The sequence below is a fragment of the Amblyomma mixtum genome, chromosome 1, assembly GCF_055824585.1.
Source record: "Amblyomma mixtum isolate Tamu chromosome 1, ASM5582458v1, whole genome shotgun sequence".
NCBI classification, from domain to species: Eukaryota; Metazoa; Arthropoda; class Arachnida; order Ixodida; family Ixodidae; genus Amblyomma; species Amblyomma mixtum.
Window position 1 is genome coordinate 296535827 of NC_143012.1, and position 18673 is coordinate 296554499.

The 18673-nt window shown below is 48.4% G+C and overlaps 1 protein-coding gene across 1 annotated transcript in view; it reads left to right on the top strand.

The window, feature by feature from the left end:
• Window positions 1-1408: 1408 nt before the first annotated feature.
• LOC149372149 (dachshund homolog 1-like) overlaps window positions 1409-18673 on the top strand; it is a 62059-nt gene continuing 44794 nt past the window's right edge. Inside the window, exon 1 of the mRNA XM_089566522.1 lies at window positions 1409-2053. Within this exon, the coding sequence (XP_089422648.1) occupies window positions 1494-2053 (560 nt within the window). The 5' untranslated portion in view covers window positions 1409-1493. The remainder of the gene's footprint in view (window positions 2054-18673) is intronic.

Genomic DNA, 18673 nt, shown 5'->3' on the forward strand with positions numbered 1-18673 from the left:
AACGGGGCGTCGGTCACGCCGACGAGTCGCTTCTTATTTTTTTTTGTTTCGCTGTCTTTTTAAGTTTTTCATTTATTTTTTTTTTTCTGGGTGTGCTTTTCGCCCTCTAGACGGCGAAGTGTGGGAGGCGCGAGAAGACGACGTGGCGCTTCGGTCGCTGGCACAATTAAAACGGGACCTACTGCTATGAAAAGATAATATGATGGTGCGACTAGGAACCAGCCTCGAAAAATGAGTTTCCTACTCAGTGACCGTGCAACGTAAAGCCGCTGGTGGTAGCACGTATTTCTCGCGGAAGCGTTCCTGGATGCGTGTTGAATACAGTATGACTAGGTTGACCAGTGGGCGCCTTACGTTTTATAACCAACGTGAAGTCATACCAGCTAATGCATGCAGGGCACGAGGAACTCACGGTGATTGCAGTCGAGTCTAATACTCCGTGTAATGCGAATGCAGATTATAAAAAGGAAGAATATAATCTGTGTGAAGCAGCTGAAAAAAAAATTCCTTTTTTTCCTGAATGATTTTAGGCATAAGGTTTCTGGCTATTACCGCTTTCGACAGGTACTTCTTTCGTCGCCTCGATATTGTATAGTACGTCGTAGTGAAATAGAGATGCATTATCATCGCATTGTTATTGTATTACTATTCATAAGAAATTGCAAAATCTAGCGAGGGGTTAGAAAGCAGAAAAGAAAATAGGTGGAGATGAATATAACGTCCTGTTACTTGAGGCATTAAAATGGCGCCTTCGCTTTTCGTCGCCGAAAATATAGTTGAAGGAACAGCATGATTTCTGGAAGCCATATCATACACATGTTCTCCTCTTGTCTGCACTAAGTTCTGAGTTTCCAATTCCTCGCAGGCTACCATAAAGAGTGCCTTCAGCATAATGTCTTTCCCTGAACACCTTGCCAGACAGGACTGACATCAAGGCCTGCGCATCCAAGGCAGGTTAAACTTAATTTCCCCCGATAATGTAATGATTTGTCATTATATGCTGCACATTCGCCGGTGAAACCTGTTTCAGCATAATACGTAATTTAAAAGCAATTAGTCCAATAAATCCGTGAACCTCATTCACGGATAATAGGGACAGTAGATTTCCTTCACTACCCGTCTTTCGCTACGTAACACAGAGCTGTATTTGGCTCGCTGCCATAAATGGTTTCAAGATTTGCTTCCACGGCGCCTACTTCGGGCCCGGACACACCCGAACCACGCTCCAGCCGGAGAGGGTCCGCAGTCGGCGACGGCGACAGCTACCAATGACGAGCGACAGCCGCGCGTCGCCGCAGCTCGCCGTCAGGAGGCGCCACTCTCCGGACTGTGCTGAACCCCCCACTCGCTCTTCCGTAGAACCTATCCCTCTCTCTCCGAGCTTCCCCCCTCCCTCCTATCGCCACCACCGCGGGCCGCACGCCGGCGGACGCGCGCGATCACTCGCGGGCCGTTCGGCAGTCGAGTGCGGACCAGGTCGGCGCGCGCTGAGCATGGCATCGACCGATGCTGCCTCGCTGCTGCCCGAGAACCTCTCGCTGGGCGGCGGCGGCGGACCTCCCCCGCCGTCCTCGTACTTGGCGAGCGACAGCCGCGACTCGTCCCCGTGCGGGCCCGACCTGCCGCCGCCGCTGCCTCCGGCGTTCAACGCGGCCGCCCTGTGCGACCAGTTCTGCTCGGTGATCAACGGCTTCCGCGGTTTGGACCCGCTGTCCACGGCGCGCCTCAAGAGCCCGTCCCGGTCGGTGGCGGCTGACGCGACCGACTGTCGCCTCATCGAGTACCGCGGGGAGAAGATCGCGGCGTTCGCGTACCGCGGCGAGTACCTGCTGTGCCTGCCGCAGGCGTTCGAGCTCTTCCTCAAGCACCTGGTGGGCGGACTGCACACGGTGTACACCAAGCTCAAGAGGCTCGGCATCAGCCCCATCGTGTGCAACGTGGAGCAGGTGCGCGTGCTGCGCGGACTGGGCGCCATCCAGCCTGGCGTGAACCGGTGCAAGCTGCTCTCGTGCAAGGACTTCGACTCGCTCTACAAGGACTGCACCACTGCCAGGTCAGGACGCTGCGTTCCCTTCGGGTCGGTGGCATCGAGACGATGATCTCTCTCTCTCTCTGTATTCCTCGTACTCTCCATCCCCCTTCTCTCTCTCTCGTTCTCTGTGTCCCCCGAGTCTGTGCGTGTGAATGAGCTGCACACAGTTTTAAACGCTTAATATTTATTGGGGCCACCAGTTAACACTGTTGTTAAAGATGTTCAACGTCTGGCAGAGAGCATGGGGCATGCCGCTGCTTCCATTCGTGCCCTTCGAGTTATAGGTTCGGTTCGTTCGGCGTCACGCACATGGACGTTTTCTGGTAAATGCGTCTTTAAGACACGGCCTAAGGTTAAGGAACTGCCGATTTTGTGTGATTTGCTGCTAGGGCAAATCAAGAAATTATGGTTAGTTGCACAGTCCCGCCTTCGATACCGGAGCCGGCGACTCGCACTCCTTGTTTAACTGGCAGTCATCATATCACAAGTCGAAACTTCCACTCCTATAGAAGGGAAAAATAATGTACTACCTGGAAAGGAATCGTGACAAAGTATGGCCCGAAGTCTAAATCGCTTCTCTTCATGCTCATTTTCCAGTTTCCATTACAAACGCAAATCTCAGAGGCCTTATACATCCTAATCATTTATAACGACGTTGGGAGGTGCAAACAGCCATTTTTCGTGTTTTCTTCATGCTTTCATGCTTTGCTGGTTACCTTCTACCTCTCATTTTTTCCTTTTATTGTCCTCAAATGCATAATAACAGCGGCAAAAAGCGCCGCGCTCCAATTTCATCACGTGTTGGGGTTTTTCCGCCGTCTGAAAAATATTTACGCTATGTTGCCACAGCATGCGAACTCGATATCAACTTCAAGGAGTTGGGTGCGTCGGTAGTTATTCGACCGCACTGGGCAGAGATAGTTCTAAATAGCGAGGACAGTGAGTGCGGAAGAAACAAGAGTGTGAGCGCACAACCCTCAGTCATGCCGAATTTATTAGCGAATAGCAAGCTGTCAATCATTCAGGCGGTTTCTCGCAAGCGTGATAAATTCTAACAGAATGTTATTGCCCGCAACGGGCCCCTCAAAGAATATATTCCTTGAAAAGTATGGCGCCAAAGGCGCATGTACCGTAACGCGGACACCCCCCTTACGGTCTAATACTTCTGCACATAATAACGCTTAGCAACTTGCATGAGTACCTGCCTTTTGAACGGCTAATTCTTGGTTCCCTAATCGTGCTATGTGTTTCTTGCTAACACGTAGTGCGCATAGTTCTTGGAACTCTTGCTGATTTTTTCTGTAAAACGCCGAAATTCTTATGCAATCTTTGCAGCCTCAGTTAAAGAGTAAAATCGTATGAGCAAGGCAAATTTTACCTCACCATAGCTTCCTCTGTATGTTTAAAATACTAGCATTTAGGATTGTATAGAATGACGTTTTAAGAAACCTTGCGACGGAAACTTTTCCTTTTACACTTTTTTTGTTAATATTTCAAAGATATCCAGTTTGTCTCTACTACTGTTTCGGCCGCATACTTAATTTCCGTCACCCTGTGGTTCAAGCACGCATAAACGTCACTGAGGACTCCACGGTATTGTCATCATCAACGTTCATTTGTTCATCCAAGTAGAAAATCGTGATTCAGAGCCTATTAGTCCCAAGAAAAAAGTAGCTCCGTCAGGTAGTGCACTTTCCACTGGCGACTGCATCAGAGCTGCGGTAAAACGTTTTCAACCTTTCTTTAGCATTCGTCACTCCAGCATCTTAGCGGTGATGGAGCAAACGTAACTCGTGTCAATCCACTGCCGATGAGAACAATAACATTGGAACCTCGATTCTTGCCCACCACACTGAAAACAGGGAGCTATTCATAGACGCATCATAACCGCTTTATTTGTCTGCGAAACAGATAAGCAAAAAGTAGCGTTGTAGGTTGTTCCGCGTAATCATGCGCCCTCACAGCACCACAGTGCACCTTCCTCACTGCGAACTTCTCCTCTAGCCAAAGAAATGCAAAAGAAAACGACTTACACCAATTTAACTGCAAATGAAGTCACGCCTCCTGTCGCTAGCTTTACCCTTTCTCCTCGCGCTCATCTTTGCATCCTGTCTTCCTTGTCATATCGCCCGAAGCGCTCGATCTACGGAGTTCGCCCTTCCTAGTCATTTCATTTTTCTTTTCTTTTTAAAAATCTTTCTGCACATGAATAGAACCAGCACTTCCATGAAACTGCGCCCCATTGCTATTTATTTCTCAGTCGATTCCAATTTAACGCATTCACGATAAAGTTTCCAGTTTCTTTATATTTGTTTCCAAAATACTGCCGTCCGAATGTGGCCCGCATAGGAAGGGCAAAGAACAAAAAAAAAAAAACAATTTGTATTTAAAATCATGCGGTTTCTGCAGTGAATATTAAGAACTGTAGTAATTTCTTGCATTTTCCCAAGTGTGATCAAATAGAGAGCTTGAAAAGATGCTTTCATATGTTCTGAGCGCGATCTGTCCCAAAGCATGTAGTATGGCCTCTGAAAGCACGAAGAGGAGCTTGGAAAAATTCTTAAGCCTTATTCATGGTGTACAGAAAGAAAGAATGTCGCCAGTAATCCCGGTGTGGGATGTCCACGATATCTGCATTCTGATAGCAAAAAAAAAAAATGGGGGGGGGGGGGGGAAGCAAGTTCGATAGAAAAAAAAATGAGAAGCATTGACCTGATGTACGCATGAATGGCGCGGGCATTAGGAGCGTTAATGAGAAGAGAAAGCAGCAGCATCGAAGAAAGTAAATAGGTTAATCCAAATTTCTCGAAACGATTAAGCTTTTACTTTTGAAAAGGTAATGCAACGAGGTGTAAAGAAAAAGCGATGTTTGATATTTTGCAAAATGCTTGCCGAAAAATCACGCTCTGTATGCTATTGCTATTAAAATATGGCGTACGTTTCTGTGTAATAACTTTCTACTTGATTAATTGTAGTCTGACGCTATAAGCACCTTTCAATGCCTGTCTCACAGTTCACATACGCTGTTGCATAATTTTTAAAATCGTTTTTAGTTTTCAAGCCTGTCGGAACTGAGAAACTCATCTGCATAGTAATGCATGAATTTATTTAGTATGTTTTAACGAATTTTGGCTACCATTGCCGCCCTCTACAAGTTTTATATAAATGGGTGAAAAAATACATGCCCATGTTCTTATAGGGGTCATACAACTCAATGATACTTCGAAATCGGTAAATTATAAAACTGCATTTGCTGAAAGTTAATAGCGAATACGCGAAGTTTTCAGACATACTTAGCCAATCATTAATGAACACTGCTTGCATCAAGCATATATCGAAATTTACTCGTAAAACCGAAACTACTACGGTATCCCACTTGTTCAGGCAACTAGAAACAAGGATAGAAGAAAAAACGCCCTAAAAACGAAAATGATCGCAAGAAAAACCGCTACATACGTATTCACATCTAACTCATCACTGTCATCTAAGGGAATCATAGGCGCTCTGATAGTTGTCTTTTGCGCGTACCACTATCTGGTATGTAATACTATATGTACATCAGTGCTTTATCCAACATTGTTCCTGATGCGATGTTTGTAGATATTATTTTCACATTAGTATAGAAGAGAAAACGGTAGCACTATATAGTTGCTGATAAGAGGAAAGTCGTCGACAGCACAGAAGAGGCATCGGTTTCATAATTGTCAGCCTACCAAAGAATAGGTCAGTTATCTTTTTTTTCTTCGTGGTTACATGGCGACAGCTCATTATGAGAAGCAGCTTCTTCAGCTTCGTCCTTCTGCTCCGCTGAGGGTAACGTGTTTTGTTCATTTATGTCACCGCAAAGTACGTGGCATGAGCTTCTTATATTTCTATATCAGAAGGACTATTACAGAAAGCGGAACCAGTAGTAATACTCTGTTCTCGTCGAGTGCCGAGTTCCCAACGCATACGCGCCATGAATATATATCCACTACAGAGCGCGGACCGTTTGTGTTACGCGCAACGTAACGTGGGTGAGAATCGCCTCATCCTCTCGCGGAGAGCGGTCTCGGTGAGCCGAAACGTCAATCAGCTCAGCCCACAAACCGCCACCGTCTTTAAGAGCCTTTGACAGGTGTGTGCGCCGCATCCCTTCTTCACGTCACTCAACCTTCGCGCCTCCGGATTTCGTCCGCTGTCCAGATGCTCTAATTTATGGACGCCCCGTGTCTTGGGACACAACGGAGAAGATTAGTATTCTCAAAAAGAAGAAAAAAAAAAAGACGAAGCTGGGAGAATCGCGTGTTTTCTTTTTTTTTTTTTCTTCTCGATTCAACGTGGACGGTGTAACGCGGTTCGCATTGTTCCTTTAGTCGGCTCCACCTCTTTCCGTTGCTTCCACGGTGTGGTCGAAAGCCGATGAATGAGATAGCTGTAGCGCTGGAGGAACGCACCGAACAAAACCCAACAGGGAATCGTGCGCAGTCGCAATCGCACGAAACACCGCGGGTTGCGAAACATTCCTTGCGCACGTGTAGACGGTGAGAAGACAATACGTTTTGTTTCTTGCACTGGTAAGCATTGGTTTGGAAGGAACAATGATGCTTTGTTGCTGGGGACTATGTGAACAGCTGATGAGAGCTGAAAGATATAACTGTGCGCATATCCAGCGGGCTCATGGGCATGCACGCAACGTGGTTGTGTGACCCAGTTTAATCTTGTTAGCACTGAGGTAATGAATGATCTGAAAGTGAAAGTGCAGCGAATAGCTAGGTGAGGCGTCACTATGACATTGTGTCCCTAAGCGCGCAGGTGACGACCTGGTTAATGTTTCTGAGACCAGCTTTGCGTGCAATGTAATACTGATCGCCCGGAATGTTTTGTCTAGAACCGGGACCTCCGTTCAAATGCTAGTCCTCGTTTTCGTTTGTCCTGTGGTGGATTTCAGTGTAATTCGGTTCACAGTTCCGCTTGCTAATACCCAGCATTGCTAATACCAAAACGTTACAACAATGTTACTTTTTTTGTTTCTGTCCAACGTTAATACATTTTCGTTGACGTCCTTCTTTCGTAACGTTTGGGAAACATTACAAATGTTCTTTGAAATAACATCTTCCTAACCTTATTAAACATTTCAACGACATATATGTAGGCTTCGTTAGAATGGTGGCCAAATACCAGATCTGCCAATTGTCATAGCCCACAACTTCGACCAATACTTTCCAGGAGCAAGGGGCGGTGAGGGCGACACGCATTACAATGAACCACAACTAATGCATGCAACTCACACACTTGTCTTCTGACGGACAGCATGACTTAAAGCTTATCATAGCCAGCGGTGAAGGGTGCCATATGTGGTAGCGGTAAATTGCATAGTTTTTGAACGAATTTTTTTAGGCTGAGCATGCAGTCTATGGCCGGCATCATCTCAAATGTTTAACTGAAAAGTTCCGCTAATTGAAAAAAAAAATGTTACAGCACAGACAGTGGGAAAATTTTTGAGACGCAATGCTTCAAAATATTGGCAATGCTGTTTTGTGATTATGATTTGAACATTATAAAAACATTAAAATTTGTAATGCTGTTTTATATTTGTGATTTTAACATTAAAATAACATATAAAACACAGCATCAGCGCGATGGTTAGGTCTGACTTTAAAATAAATGTTTACGATACAGCCGTGCAATATTAGCCAAACATTTCAATGCAAATGCTACATGAAGCACTACTGCAACTTACTGAACAATTTTGTAACATTATTCAAACGTTCGGTGCTGCCTGGCTATTTGGTCCCTACCATGAAAATCATTTTTCTATTTCTTCAAAATGGAGCTCATATATTCCGGTTTCGTTGAGAAATTGGGGGTTGGGCATATCAGGTAAATCTCCTCAAAAGCAGCATTTTTGTGAGGGACTCCGCACCTCAAACGGTTTTTCTGGGAAGCGTGCCTATGCACTTCGCCTCGTATACCCCAGCGCATACAAAAAAAAAGAAAGAAAAATAGAGGAAATATGGCCCACCTCTTCAGGAGTCCGAGCTCCTCCATGCATGGACTCCCACTTTTCCTACGGGAGTGTTCGACTCCCCAAAGTTCTGCCACCCGTGTTCAAGGAAGCGCATTAATGTACTCAAGTTGTAGTGCCTATGTAATGCGCCAGAACATGACTCGCCGTCTTTTTTTTTTTCATTTCTTTCGCTCTCCGTATCCCTCTTTCACAATGCAAGAGTGAAAAAAAAAAATAGAACGCAGGAGGAAGAAAGAAACAGTTTCAAAGATTCGGATCTGGCGGGGTCTCCATATCATTACTACCACGCACGCCTTTCATTCTCACGCGTGTTCCAACGCGGCTTACAACACTCTGAATGAACCGACCCCGCCAGCCGCGTCACGCATTGACGCTGTCGTCGAGTTGTCGCCGCGAACAGTGTGGACGGACGTCCAATAAACTCCCCGGGCCTGGCTCCCTTTCGCAACAGAGTGCACGCAGTAGCAGCAGCTCGCATACGTACCGCGTCCGAGCCGCTCGACCGTACGCGCTGCGGACGCGCACACACGACACCAGGCGGCGCCGCTGTCGACGAGAGTACACACACAATGGTACGGCAAGAAAGCACAGAAGAGGTTCAAAGAGAAAGAAGGGGAAAAAAAGAGTGAGCGAAGACGGCGCGTCTTTCCGGCCGCGGTGGGAACAACAATGGAAGCAGCTTGCGCATTTCTTCGCGCCGAGTGATCGCTCCAGCGACGTCGTGCGCGGCGCTGCATGCTGGCCTGCGCGGTCGCGCCACGCAGTGGACTCGGCACACACTATCAACCCTACTCGGCACGCCTGCCTGCTGGAGTGTGTAACGCGCTCGCATATATACACCCCCCGACGGCCTGACTGACGCGCGCTTTTGTTTCGCCGCAATCTGGCATCTCTTCCCTCGCTCTCTTTCATCCTCTCTTTTTCACTCTTCGTTCTCTCGGCGTTCTTTCCCTGTCACCTTTATAGTCGAGCCACCCGCCTTCGTCTTCTGGTGAATGAAGTGCATTCTTGTTTTCACTCTGTTAAAGAATCTCGCGCGGCCCACCGCGCCGCGGCGAGACGCCGGTGATGCGAGTTAACGTGCTACAAGAAAAGGACGCATGCGAGCGTGGTGACACTGTCGCCACCGGTTCTGTGGAGTCCGGGCAACCGATATCACCGGCCTCGTTTCCTTCTTTATGTTGTTCGGTTAAGCGCTCTGCGCATTCTACGCGCGTCTTGCGATGACGTCCCCTCGTGATGTCACGTATATACGCGATGCAGCCTTGTAGCATGAAGACATTATTGTTGCGCTTGGTGCGTGTGTTCCCGTGGATCACACGGCCGTTGCTGGGCGCGAACCGCTGCCACGGAGATCCCTAGGCTGTACAGACCCGCGCGGGAGAGTTTGTATGAGAGAATGCTTGCAAAAGCCTTGAACAGGACCGATGCTGACACGCCGCTGAAAGGTGATCCCGCAACTCAACCATGAGCCTTGTTTCGCGCAGGCGCGAAGCACGGATACAGAGAGGAGCCACTCGTAATCTTAATCTGTAACACAAGGATATGAGCTAGTCATTTCGGCTGCAAGTTCACTGCATGAAGGAAGCCGCCTTCCACAAGTTGGAATGGAATTCGAACGAGGAAATAAATACATTTAACATCTCCCTGGACGGGGTCATGCCATTGCGAAGAAGAAGCCTCGCAGCTTTCTGACACATCTTCGGTGCTAAAGAAAAATCATTTCGTTCCGAGGTTTTCGTTAGTCAGCGTAGGGCTACGCTCAGGGGGATGCCAAGTGTAATTATCACTCTCTCATTTTTACGTACCGTTGTTCTGCATGTTACAAAAGCTTCATGTACCTCTCAACTGCCGTTTTCGGAGATGACTTCTCGGGAAAACTGAGATGTCAGGTGTGTATACATCGAGTCCCTAAATCTCTAATTTTGTTTTTCTTCTTCGATGGATTGCCTCTTAATGAGATTAAGAAACACCTCTTTGTTTTTTTGCTCAAGTTCCCATTTGTGGTTGCCGACGGTCGCTGTACGCATTTTCCTCGACGACTGGCTGAGATAAATCCCTTCTCTTCTTCCCATGAAGTTAAGCGGCCGCAGTAGCGAGACTTCCGTTTACTTTTCGACTCAGGCAAAAGGTTAGCTTAATCGCGCAACATCTCACTTTCAAGCAGGCGCTTACTATACCGCGGCTCGCTCGCAGCAATGTTAATAGGGCATCGACAGGCAAATTTCACTTCACGAGTGTGTACATACAGCAACAATTCGTCTGTACACTCGCCCTTCATCTCGTATAGCAGGCAGAAGAAGCTCAGAGGTCGGCGCCGCGCCGAAGTCCCAGCTAAATCGCTTCTAATCAAGGTGGCTGCTTCCGTGGGGCATGCAGCGAGTTGCTGAGAGGGTGAGGTCAGATTTCGCGTCCGGCCGCCCCCTTCCTCGCGTGCGCGGCGAGGGCTACCTGTCCTCGCACGGCGTCCGCGGCCACATCATCCGCGAGCTATCGCCGCGTCGTTCGCCTCGAGGCGGTCACGATGCCCAGGCACGCCGGCCTTTTAGCCGCGCCGGGTGCAGTCTCCCTCGCACGCGCCCCGCGCTCCATATGGCGCAATGCGGGACCACCTGAGAGCAGCGTTGAATCACGCTGTTGCGACACCAGAGAAGAAGAATCGGTTCCTAATAAACGCGCCCGGCGTTATATATATATATACACCCCGACACTTTTGGAAATAGCGCCACCGTGCGTAGAGAGAGAGCGGTGTTTTGTCATACGCGTTATAGATTTTTGTCGAGAGGAAGAGTGAAATGATAATGAAGCGAATGACAGATGCGTATTGCGGGATGGTCTTTCGTTTTCGTGTTTCTATTTTTCTTTATGCGTGGAATTGATTCTTCTTTTTTTTCTTTGTAGATACAGAAGTGTTATAGACAGGTCTTTAGGTGTAACTTTGTACATTTCGAGTTCCGCTAGCAGCAGCACTATAACGCTAATGGGTGGAAATGCATGCGGTCAGCAGCATTTGCGGCTTTGGCGTGAATGTACACCTAGTATATACGCGTGCCCTGAAGAGCCTTGGACTTGCATTACAGCACTAATGTTATTGCTTTATAATTCGCTGTCATAGTCATCCTGCCATTTCAGCTGTCTTTATCCATGCTAAGTTAGGTGCGCACCATGCTCAATCTGAAACCCAGAAAAAGGGAAGCAATTGAAATGCCCTTTGTTCGCCATTTCTTTTATGCGTTTTTGCAATGCAGGCGCATGTGTTGCTTCTGCCCATCGCGGCTCGCCTCTTTCTTTTCGACTCTTTTGACCCCTTACTACTTCTTCAGTGCACATTCCCCCCCCCCCCCCCCCCCCTTTTGGGCTTGTATAATGGCGTTGCATTTCCAGCGAGAAAGCGCAGCCTTTGGCTACGCGAGAGCATATACTCCGCCCTGCTCGCCGAACCATTGGTCGACACTCGGCGGAAACTTACGCATGCCGCCCATAAGGGGGCACGTACGTCGTACAACTGCGCTGCGCGCTTGTAACGCCCGCCAGAAGCTAAGCATTCGCAGTCCACTCGCCGGGTGTGGGACCGCCACACCCAGAAACACTCGGAGCGGCAGCCGAGCGCAATCGAAACAGAGCCGGCCTGCAATTCTGTCTGTCCACTCCCCTCCTCCCCCCCGCTCTTCCTCACTCTTTCCCCCCTTCGCACGCGCACACACAGACACAACCCGCCCAGGTGAAACGACGACTACGACTCTCGCAAATTGGCAAATTGCTCCCGCACCGTCCAGCTGCCTTTCCTCAGCCTCGCCTTCGGACGCTCTTGTGTTTCGTGTTTGTTTCAGCTTGGGCAGCGTGTATGACTGCGGGGGAGAAGGAGGGAGGCAGAGTGCTGCAGCGCGCGCAGTAGCAAACAGGAATGACCCGAGCGCGCGAGCGGTGTGTAATTCGCGCAGGCAGTCATTATACGAGGCGGCGGCCGAGTAGCTATGTACAGAGAACGACTGCTGTTTCTGCTGCTGCTTCTCCTTTCGAAATGACCGTGTCCATATATCTGAGGGTAGGCCTCGCAGGCTCGACTGTGCCGCCGCGAGGACCAGCACAGGAGTTACGAACGAACGAACACGACATTATACGAACGACCACGAGTGAACGAAACAAGCCCTCCCCCCGCCAGTGCATCCGCGCCTGTGTTCGAAATGCTGCTGGTCACGTATGCAGGCATGTTCCAGGCCGCCCGGCGTAATGCGTCGGTCGCGCAGCCAGCGACACGTCCAGAATTCCACTCACGGCCGCTTGTTCGGAGAGACCCCCCCTTCCCCCGACCCCCCTCTCTGGTCTTTTCGAAATCCAACTAGCTTCGTTTTGCCGGATGTGTGTGTGCGTGTGTCGACGTTGCCGGAACGGCGACCAATCGCCGACTGCGGCCGGTCATTTGGGCCTCGTTCGCAGGGGAGGCCGTTGGACCAGAACAACCCGAACGAGCCTTCCGCGGAGGCAAAAAGAAAAGTACGAATCCAAACGTAGCGTGTCATTGGCTACCGCTACTGCAGAAGCGGCGGATAGGAAATCTGTCATTATGCTTCTCGCGCTCTATGCAGTCGAGTGTGTGTGGCCATTTCATAGCCGGCGGGCATGCCTCTGGGCTGTCTCCCATATATATACGCGTATCGTTCGTGCATAAAAGCCCCGCTGGCATGCTGCCTCAACTCAGTGGCGACACTTTACGTGCAGGTTAGACGGCGCAGTTAGTTATAGCACTACAAAAAGATACTAGAAAACAACAGCGGGGTTCGGGAACGCTTGACAATAACAGCGGTCGCAGTAATCTCGCGTCAGTCGCACTGCTCGGGTGCCCGCAATAGGCGACCAAGCCCCGAGGCCCGCAGTGAGCTCTTGGCAGCTGGAAATGCGGGGATAATTGTAGGGGCCGTGATGAATGAGAAGGCACCGAGTCGCATTTATCTGCACAAACTGAGCGCTCTTAATGTTCCTACTTTGTACGTATACAGACGTCGCTCCCGAACGATACATTCACACGCTCGTTTTCCTCCTCTCCGCGGCACTTATATAGTTCTCGGATTGAAGGCTTTGCCGAGCGGGGAGAACAAAACAAAAAACAAATTTCCGCAGTCCTCGCATTCGCTCGGCGCCATTGCGGACACAGAGCGAGCTGGGCAGGTATAGAAAGAAGGCAGCATTGGCCAGAATGGCCATGCATTACTCACCAGAAGCTGACAGCGTGTCTCTGCGAGAGCGGCATAATTATTATAATGCGGAGCGCCGCTTTCTTGCTCCAGCGGCCCGCGCGATATATATAAAAGCGCGTGCAGTGTACGCGTATATATGTATTTGTTGGGAAATGCGTCGCTTCGGGCGCGGGGACCTCCCCGCGCTGAACGATTACGAAAAAAGTGGCCTTGCTCTCATTTACGAATTCATTGCGTAAAAGCATCGCTTCCACTAGCGTAACCGACTGCGACCGTGTTTCTGCGGGGTAAACGATGTCGAAGTCTAGCGTATATGCATGGCTCGTTGAGTTGCTTCTCTAAAACTGCGCTACACGATTTGCGCGCTTCTGAACAGAGATGATCACTATGAAGCAAACGCGTAAGTGTGTGCTATGTATTACTTGTTCATGGAAAAGACTAGCAGCGAGAAAGAAAAAAAGAATAGGTTGTGTAATGTAAGTCCTGTAAGTCAAAATCTATGAGCAATATATATTAGGGTGGCGAAATTAGTATGATTTCAGGTTCTTTAGATATTGGATGTTTTTCTGATTGTCAATAGACACAAAGCAGAGTAGACGGCGCTTTTTGTGCACTCCAGCATCTGCTGTAGCAAATATAATAAAAAAAAACTGTTAGTCTGATTTTCACTACAGAGAGATCCTTGCCGGCACGTCTATTTGGGGTTAACGTTTTTCTTGCTAAGCATGGATAATGTACCAAAATATGCTTATATGCTTGAAACTATGGAGAGCAGGTTTTTTTTGTTCTGTGGCTTGGTTCTGTATGTGTTGGCAAAGAGCAATAGGCAATTTTTACGTAGCGTGCTATCTTGGATCTGTGGCCTCTTTATTACTTAGACGCAAACTTCGTGCTACCGTCCGGGTCCTGAGAAGAAATTCTTTGAGTGCTGATTTTTTTTTTATTTTCTTCAGAAAACAAATATTTTTATGAACAGACGAGAATTTTGCATATAGCGATAGCTGGTACTGACCAATCACTAAACCACCTGATAAAATTTGCGTGAGTAGGCTTTTCCACACACCTTCGTTGGCCCAACAAGATGGTCGACAACGCCCTTCGACCTATCAGAAACGCGAGAAAGTGCGGTTTGATATTTCATATACATGCTTTATGCTCCCTCTCCACAGACATGGCACTCGTCCTGTAGCCCTTAAGCAATCCTTCTGACGATACCTACGCCATCTTTGTTAGGTCAACTATGCTACGTGGGGGAGCCCACTTGCGGAATTTCCCGTAAGGTCCTGCACAGGATACTTCCTCGCTTTTAAATAGCAAGATGTAAGGAGGAGAGCGGGTACAGATTATGGTTCATCAGCAGAGCGGTCTACAGAATCGTTCAACGTCGGCTAAATTAGCTCGACAATACCGCGTCTAATTGATGTGTCTTCCAGACGGTCCACCGAATCTACAGTGCTGCACTGCAATATGCAGGATGTTCCTGCGCATTTCACGCTGACATTTCCGCGTGTGTCACGCGAAACATGCGCAGGCTGCGCTGTCACAACGGAAGATATACATGCCAACATTATCCAGGCATGAGAAGAACACCGACCCTACTCCACCGCTGGTATTTATTATGCACGTCTCTGAACGCCTCTTTTATTTTTTTTCATAGATGTTCAGAAATTCCAGCACCGTAAACTGCGTCGCTGTCGTCGTACTTGAAAAACTCCCGCGTACACGCGCTGGTCGAATAGAACGCAATTCCGGCGTGCAAGACTTATGAGCGTCGTCTAGATTGTTGTGGGCTATGAGGGGGAAGCTCTGGAGAGCGCGCCAGGTTGAGCAAGAAGTCTACTTTTTTTAGTAACATGTCTCTCTTTTTTTTTTTTAAGAGCGTCATTGGTCTTCACGCCACATCTAGTTTGCTTTTCAGGCGGGTTGGAGAGCACCTGTTTAGCTGTCTTCATTCTCTAAATCTCATTAAGGTGTGACAAGCCCTCGTCCTCACCTGAGACTTTTTTCCCGTGAGGAGAACCTTAAGGACTCCACGATACGGTTCAAAATAAAACGAAGAAAATAATGTAGCCCGACGACTTTCGACCAAGGCTTCAATCGAAGAATGACAAATTGTCTGGAATTTTAAGATACTGAGTCTTCAAGCACGCGCAATATTTCTTTAGGCTTGATTAATCTCATCACCGCAGACCTAAAGAGCAGAAGACAGATTAGACGCAGCGTAGGGGCAGACACTTTTTCGCATTTTCTTGGAAGCTTTCCCTCACCCCTTCTGGTAAGGCGAGCTGCGATGCGTTTCAGTTTATTTTTTTCTGGCAATCCAAATTTCTCGCACCTGGCGGGCGGGCGTGCGCGCGACTCCTCCGTCGTGCAGCAGTGACGCACGCAACCAGCTTCCCTGAACCGGCACCTGCCACCGGCACCACGAAAGCGCACCATGCCCCAATGAGACACGGCGCGCGAATCGGACACAGCGTTCATCTTCTTCCACTCGCACGAGAGGATGTGTAATCATTCCCCGCCACCACGGATGATAATAATCGTCCGTTTGGGGCGCGCAATATTTCTGCCACGTCTCTCCTCTCCCTCTCTTTCTATCTCTCTCCTCCTAGTCTGTTCTACCTTCGCCGCGTGGCGCATGCTCGTGGACATGCAACGGCGGCCAGAGAGAGAGCCTGTGCGTGGCGCGGCCTTCGCAGAAGAGGAGACGGCAGCATCCTGCCGCCGTCCAAATTGTCCCTCGCCGCCCAGGCTCGTGCTTGTTTATTGCTCTGTACGGCGAGCGAAAAAGATTGCTGCCTCCGTGGGAAATGCGCGCAATCTGGAATCGCCGAGTACTGCCGCATTGAACTGGCGCTCGCTCGCCGCCACCCTTGCGTGCTTGTTGTGCCTGGTCTATAGCGACGTGTGTTCGCCGAAGTGATCGTCTCGTTTCGGGTCGCACATCATGGCAGCTATAAGGCGGTGTCCAGGGTTGCGAGCAGACCGTCTCTTTGACCCACCGCGGTTCATAGCTAAGTGGACCTGACGTTCCGCTACTGAAATTGAACGGTCGCGTGTTTGGTCTCTGCCGCGGCGGCAGCATTTCGCTGAAGGCGGAATACGAGAACGTCGGGTATACGTTAAGCTTCGGTGCGAGTTAAAGAACACCGCGTGTTCGAATTTATTCAAAGCCCTCCACTGCAGTATGCTTAAAATGGCCGTTTTGTGTTTTACTTCGGCACTAAACAGTAATTATAGATAATTCAAGTATCTTCTTCCTTGGCTAACCTAGTGGAAGCATATCACAAAATGAACAAGGGAGGGGAAAACATCAGGTTGCTTGAGCCAACGTTTCGACAAGGGGACTTGTCTTCGTGTGTAGTGGAAGCATGGTTTTTAGTCGTACATGAGGAGGCGGTACGCTTAGATGTAGTGGACAGGGGTTATTAAGTGCTCTTTTAGCATTAATTTATTCGTTTGTCCGCTTTACTACAATGATCTGTGAACATGATGCGAGGAAAAAAGAGGAAAACAGAATGCGCCGTAACAGCGCACCTTCGATGCGTTCTGTATTGGTGGAGATGTACGTACACACGTGCAACATTCGTGAGACAGGTTATATCAGAAAAGTCCTGCTACAAATGGATGAATAATGGGTGTCACAATGAGCGTAAGAAAAAGGTACTAATATGAAGGAACTGAGCGAGAACGCTAAAGCGAGCTCTAAAGATTCATATCATCGTAAAGAAAAGCTAGGCTTACAAGTATGCCAACCGTTTCGTTAGCCTGGGTTAGAAAGAGATCAGTTGGTATCAACTTCGCCTCCTTCAGCTTTCCTCCCTCTTATTAATAAAAAAAAAAAGGTTTCACGGTACATTTTACACTTTTCGCCTAACCAGCATGCTTAGCTGTATCATCATTTCTCCCTCAACCTACAAAAACCTCTGGCTCTATGCGCAGCTGGTCCAGTTTGAAGTCACACTCTCGCGTTCAATTCAATTCAGTTTTATTTCACCGAGGTTAGAATTCATTACAAAACTTACATACAGAAGAAAGTCCCAGCGTCAGCGACTGTATCGAGACCTCCTACTGCCATGCAGTTCTCATGTCATCTACTACTATGCAGTTCCAGCGACTCTAACGCTAGTCCACTTTTCAAATTATTTTCTAACGCTTCGTATAAGTGGCTTTAAAAACACGCGGAATCAATCGTTATACTTCAGGCAGAGTCTGGTAATTTGAGCTATCCTTCACATCTGCCACGATGCAAAGATACATATCCACTCAGACGCTCTCCTTGTTGCTGCCGCCAATAACGCATTAAGCTGGGAATGCTTCTTTTGCACGTACTCGTCTAAACGCACTGCCGATTCTGAGCACTCATAAACAGTGCGATGGGTGCCCTCGGGCAGCTCCAATTACCTGAAACAGTGTATATATGTCGCTTCGGCCGACGACCTGTTTATATACTGACCACGAAGACTGCGCTCACCGAACTTCCTGGGTACTTAACGGTCGACGCCAAGAAGGCTGTGCACGTGCATTGACTTTTTAATGTTGTCGCTTCGGTGCCTGCCGCGCGTGTGCGCCGTGTGAGGTATACACAAACTATCAACTTACGTGTGAGGTATACACAAACTATCAACTTACGTGTGAGGTATACACAAACTATCAACTTACGTGTGAGGTATACACAAACTATCAACTTACGTGTGAGGTATACACAAACTATCAACTTACGTGTGAGGTATACACAAACTATCAACTTACGGCGCTGCGTGCGTCGTGTATATGAAGAAGAAGAATTGAAACGCTGCGATTGACGCACACTCTCTTGACTGACGTATGTGCGATCTTACACATTTGAAAGAAGTGGAGCTGGAGGCTTGGGTGGCTCGCTTTATACATGCTACGAGTGATCGTAAACACACGCACAGAAAGGGGATTCTATGAGAGCGCATAGCGCTAACGATGCTTCACGTTCTCCGTGAGTCTGGCAACAAACTACAACAGCGAAGCTAAAGCGACGTAGTTGGTTTAACAACTTTTTGTCTTTGCTGTTTTAGGACAACAGCTGTATCTTGCCGGTACTCACCTACAGGGCAGAAACGTGGAGGCTAACGAAAAGGGTTCAGCTTAAGTTAAGGACAATGTAGTGAGCTATGGAAAGAAAAATGATTTGTACGTTAAGAGACCGCAAGCGGGCAGAGTAGGTGAAGGAACAGACGCGGATTAATGACAGACATCCTGGTCGAAATAAAAGGGGGGAAAATGGGCTTGGGCAGGGCATGTAATGCGAAGGCAAGACAACCGCTGGTCCTTAAGGGTGACCGAGTGGATTCCTAGAGAAGGCAAGCCTAGCAGGGGGCGCCAGAAAGTTAGGTGGTCGGATGAGATTAAGAATTTTGCGGGGATACGGTGGCTGCAACTGGCGAAGGACAGGGTTAACTGGAG